General features: G+C 52.5%; 1 protein-coding gene across 1 annotated transcript; it reads right to left on the bottom strand.

Annotated features, from left to right (window-relative positions):
• Positions 1 to 336: 336 nt before the first annotated feature.
• On the bottom strand, positions 337 to 2,206 carry LOC108937286 (nuclear receptor subfamily 0 group B member 2-like). The gene is made up of 2 exons (XM_018757110.1): positions 1,596 to 2,206; positions 337 to 727 (listed from the first exon to the last, which is right to left on the bottom strand). Exons 1-2 carry the CDS (start codon positions 2,149 to 2,151, stop codon positions 486 to 488), a joined length of 798 nt encoding a protein of 265 aa, XP_018612626.1. The 5' UTR covers positions 2,152 to 2,206; the 3' UTR covers positions 337 to 485.
• Between the last annotated feature and the right edge of the window lie 2,949 nt (positions 2,207 to 5,155).

Here is a 5,155-nt window from a genome sequence, read left to right as displayed (position 1 = left end):
GTTCAGCCTTCATATATGTAAACTTTGTGTAAAAAAATTAAATATTTTCCATTTATTAACACACACAGATTGAAGGTCCTTAATTTGAAGACATCCATCCCTACCTTTACAGTCCCTGCAATGCAGAGACAGTAAATTGGCTCTAATTTCGAAGAGGTCGTCCCAGGATGCGGAACAAAGACGAACTTTCCACTCGGTTCATGAATCTAATAAACGCAGTGAATGGCTCTCGTTTAGATGCGAACGACAGAAGGACACCCAGCAGCGTATTTCAGCACCAGCCCCTCCCCCGCCAGTGAGAAATGGGCCGTCGGAACGCACCGGTTAGGATCCGCCCTCCTTTCCTCCAGACCGGCTACTTCTTTCGCGGCTCCTCGTCCGCGGCCCGAGGACACGTCCCGCTGCCTGCCTTGTATTTGTCCCCGTGGCCCTCGGTTTGCCGGCCGGCCGCAGCGGGAAGACGGACCGCGGCGGAGCGCCGCGTCCTACTGAGAGAAGAGCATGTCGGCGAGCAGCTCCGGCAGGTCCGTCTGACCGATGAGAGGCCGGAAGAAGAGCTCCGTGACCAGGTCCGGGGTGACGGCCTTCAACGTAGAGGCCGCGAGAAGGATGCGGGCGAAGCGGCCGTGGTCCTCGGGGTGGAGAGGCAGGAGGACTTCCCTCAGAGCTCGCTGGGCTTCCTGCTGCAAGCCCTCAATAAACGGTGCCGCTTTCAACTCGGGCACATCTGGAAATAATAGGAGGGAAATCGAGATTAGACAACTGAGAGATGCAAGGAAAGCAACGAAAGGTGTGGATATATGCCACGTGCGGACGGATCTTCGCATTTACCTATATCTATATTTTTTTTTAGCTGATGCTGCTCTCTGAAGCAACTCAGTTATTTACCCATTGGTGCGGCAGAGCAATTCTGTGTCAATTCAAGGTAAATATCCTTCCGAAGGGTTCTTGCCCTGAAGGTGCAACCTGAACCAGGGTCCCTCAAGTGGTAAGTGGCAGCTCTAACCACCGCGCCCCCTGCTGACGAATCGTTGCCCTCCTTCAGTGCGCTTGTTGCAGCCTCATTCCTTGCAGCGTTAAACTGAATTTCCTCATTTTGTCTTTTACACGCGGTATCGTCAGCTTAAGCATCGAGGCTGTCGGCTGACGTCGACATGCGACACCACTCTTTCACAGCTGATCGCCGAGCTCCTTACCGAGGCACCTTTACCGTGGGTTACCGCAGTTAACTTACCACTCACGTACATATGGAATTTCATATTCGTTTCGCTTTTCGTGGGCGAATGTGTATTGGGTTGTACTGGTTATCGCTGCAAACAGGTTATGCAGAGCCAGTCAAGCAGGACACATCTTGCATGAGACCTTAAGGTCTGACTGTCGTACGCTTTCGAGAACTTAGACCTCGAAGCAAGCCTAAAATTATTCGTTTTCATTACATGTACTTGTTTACCTGACACGTTTTTTCCAGAACAGCCTTTGCTGATGTATCGATTATGCAGCCAGGCAACTTTTTCACTCTGTCGGCCCTATATTATATTGCATGAAGTGTGAGAGGCGGTGAACGTGCAGCGCACGCGGTAATCAAGGCTTCTTACCGGGGTTAAACAGAATGGTGCCCTTGAGGTACGCGTACTCCTTCGGGCTGAGGTCTAGGCTCCAGAACTTGTCGAGGCAGGACTTCAGCCTGTGTACCCCCGCCAGGGTGGGCTGCGCCCTCTCCGCCCCCTCCGCCCCCACGTCCCCACCGTGGCCTTGCCCGCTCAGGAGGATCCTCTTGAGCATGCTGAGCCCTGGCGCGTGGACGACCTCGAAATCGACCCCTTCCTGCGCCAGGCCCACGACGAAGAGCGGCGCCCAGGAGGCGCCAAGGAGCGAGAGCTGGTCTCGGGGGGGGAGCTGGCAGAAGCAGGGCAGGCTCTTCATGAAGCGCACGGTCTTGACCAGCACTCCTGACGCCATTTGACACGTCTCCGCGGGGGTCTTCAGGCGCACGGTCCTCCTCGCCTGGCAGGGGCAGCTGCGCGGCCGGGCCACGCCGTATCCGGGCTCTCCGCGAAGCGCAGGGCTGCCGCCTCGGCAGCTGAGGATGTTGAAAAGGATGGCGTTCGGCTGCCGGAACTTGTCACTGGAGCAGCAGCATTCGCTGTTCATCTCGTTGAAGGTGCGGGGCTGGACTTTCTGCTACACGCACCTGTACGCACCGCGGTGTCCTCGACGGTTATGGCGCAAAGCGCGCCGCTCCTATTTATAGAGGCGAAGCCGAGTAAAACAAGTCAACCTTGACCCGTGTCATCAAACAACGCTCCCCTGCTGACAAACAACGCGGCCCTGGACCGAGGCGCTCGCTGGAGCAGATAAGGTTTTCTCAATGAAACCAAGCGAAGTAACGGTCCGATGGAGGGAAAGGTGAGGGGTGAGGTGAGGGGTGGGGTCGGGCTCATAAATTACACTTATCTTATTTATCTCCATTAACACAGCCTGTACCAAGCTACCAAGGACTGCGAAGGCAATCAGGCGCACGGAATATGGCCCTAATCTCTGCCAGCTCACAGTATGAGTGCAGGCGGCCAAAACAAACATCTAATAGCTCGGCGGAGGAGTGCTGGGCCTCGGGGGTCTCGGGGGGGGGGGAAAGTAGGTGAATGTTACAGTTCATACGTGGCTCTTGCGAGCAATGCGCGTTACCGCTTTATATGACCCGTGTGTGTCGGACATGGACGTCTGTGGCGCACATTGCCGGCGCGTGCTTCTTCCGACGGGCAGAGTCGGCGCGTGCGGAAGCGTACGAACGGTACCAGCTTAATCGGGGCTGAGAGGCAGGGAGTGTCGTGTGGGCGCAGTGCGACGTCCAGCTGGGATGGATTCGTTTTCTTACGTTTTCGCAGCACGCAGTTCTAAGCGCGTGTGACTTTTGCATTCATGTTGACAGCACAACCGGAGAGAAAATTTCGGGAATTTCCTTATGGAAATACCCGTCCGGCCTTTAAACGCTTACTGACGCGGGGTCATGGTGGTCTGGAGCCTGTCTCCTAAGCTTAGGGTGTGAGGCAGGTTACACCCTGGGCAGGACACCAGTTCATCGTCAGATATCTGCCTCTCATATTTATATTTGTATTTATTTATACATTTTATTGTTTTAAATGTCTGTTTTTGTCTGGGTGTTTTTTTTAACCGTTAAACTGAAATATTTTTTGGTCGAGGTTCATTGTTTGCGAAATCTGTTCCGCTCCAGTTTATTATTAATAATAATAATAATGGCGGGCACGGTGGCGCAGCAGGTTTGGCCTGTACCTGCTCTCTTGTGGGTCTGGGGTTCGAGTCCCGCTTGGGGTGCCTTGCGACGGACTGGCGTCCCGTCCTGGGTGCGTCCCCTCCCCCTCCGGCCTTACGCCCTGTGTTGCCGGGTTAGGCTCCGGCTCGCCGTGACCCCACTTGGGACAAGCGGTTCAGACGGTGTTTGTGTGTGGATAGGTGTTAGTGGAGCAGTTCAGGGTAGTCTGGTATCGTTGACCACCGTTCCAAAGCCTTCTTTTTAAATCCTCTCTCCTTATTTTTCCCTCCGTATGAGTGTTTCTCCACTTTTACACTGTTGTTCAGGACTTGTCGCGCCCCGATTAAGGTAGCTTTTGCGCTTTTATTCCGCGCTATGACGTGCGCCGACTACTGACGGGTCCTCTTGTGAAAGCTGACTATGCCAAAGAGCAGAGTCGCACCAGATGATGTGACGCACGGGTCCAAGAGATGATCCTGCTCGACCTCACGAGCTGCCGACTCCAGTGCAAAGTCCTCCTGTCTGAAAGCAGACCTGAAATCCACTTTCCTGCAGCGTAACCACGAGCGCGTCAGCGCGTCGCCCGTTTTAAATGGACGGAGAGGGGGTTGCAAAGGGTAGCGGTGGGGAAAGGCTTTCGGTGCAGAGGTTTCGCTGTGCCAGACAAAGGCAGAGTCCTCCCAAAATCATATTTTCCTCTGATAACCTGAAACACAAGCAACACATTGACACCCTGCTCCAGCGGTTGACCTTGTTCCCTTGACCTCACCGTGGAAGTAGACTGTATATTGCCTTAACAGCTTAGTACAGAGGCTTAGCTGTGTATAAATCTTACATGGTGACATCAATAAATAAGGTATAACAATGTACAGCTGTAATAACACAGATTTAGTTGACAGGTGTATATCGTATGTAATTATGTAGAAGTATTGGCCTGGTTATACTCTATGTCTACACAGCCTGTGTGCTGACGATTGTATGCTGGCCTCTTCATTGAGCTGAGAAGATGAAGAGCAGAGGCAGGAGAGCAAGTGGATAAAGGAATGTGTACAGGATCACCTGAAAGGGGGAAACTGAGCTGAAGCGCAAACTCGCCGACTCCGGAATCGACTTGCATTTACATCGTTATAACGAAGTACCTATGGTACATCGTCGAGGAACCCTCTGCACGTGGCTACTTCAGGGCGGCAGTAAGTGGAGCAGTTAAGATTGCGGACGTATAAGCAGCCTTCGCTGCTGTTGCTGTACCCTTGCACAAAAAAACTTACCCCGAGTTACTCTAGTAAAACGGTCAGTTGTGTAATGCAGAGAAGGACTCTGAGTGGCTTTAGATAACAGAGGCAGTTAAGAGAAGTTAAAGTTTTCTAAAGAATTAACTGGTAAAAAAAAAAAGAAGCGGGAGGAAGTGCATGTGTTATAAAATGTCTGAAGACCAGAGCAAATGAAGACTTTGACCCACCAGCCAGCAAATAACAAATGACTAACTGAGTGCAAATAGCACTTTAAGTGGAATCGGTGTACAGAAGTGGCACAGCTGAGAGCACAGCTCCATCCTAGCGCAAACATCCATACTTTGTTCTGTGGAGCTGTGATACCCTGAAAGATTTCTAGAGATTTAATATCTGATTTTAGACAGTTTTATTCTGGAAGCGAGGGGGTGAAGTGGCGCAGCGGGCTTGGCCGGGTCTTGCTCTCTGGCAGGTCTGGGGTTTGAGTCCCGCTTGGGGTGCCTTGCGATGGACTGGTGTCCCGTACTGGGTGTGTCCCGTCCCCCTCCAGCTTTGCGCCCTCCGGCTCGCCACGACCCCGCTTGGGATAAGCGGTTTCAGTGTGTGTGTGTTTGTGTGTGTGTCTGTTTTTGTTATTATTTATATATACACAGCT

The sequence above is a fragment of the Scleropages formosus genome, chromosome 8 (assembly GCF_900964775.1).
Source record: "Scleropages formosus chromosome 8, fSclFor1.1, whole genome shotgun sequence".
In the NCBI taxonomy this organism is placed as follows: Eukaryota; Metazoa; Chordata; class Actinopteri; order Osteoglossiformes; family Osteoglossidae; genus Scleropages; species Scleropages formosus.
The sequence above is the reverse complement of the archived record's forward strand: the minus strand, read 5'-3'. Positions and strand labels throughout refer to the sequence as shown.

Excerpts from the sequence above, each read along its gene's own strand:
- LOC108937286 (XM_018757110.1), bottom strand. The coding sequence starts at position 2,151 with ATGAACAGCGAATGCTGCTGCTCCAGTGACAAGTTCCGGCAGCCGAAC. Across the intron at positions 728-1,595 it reads CACCATTCTGTTTAACCCCG|ATGTGCCCGAGTTGAAAGCG; the intron begins GTAAGAAGCCTT and ends TATTATTTCCAG.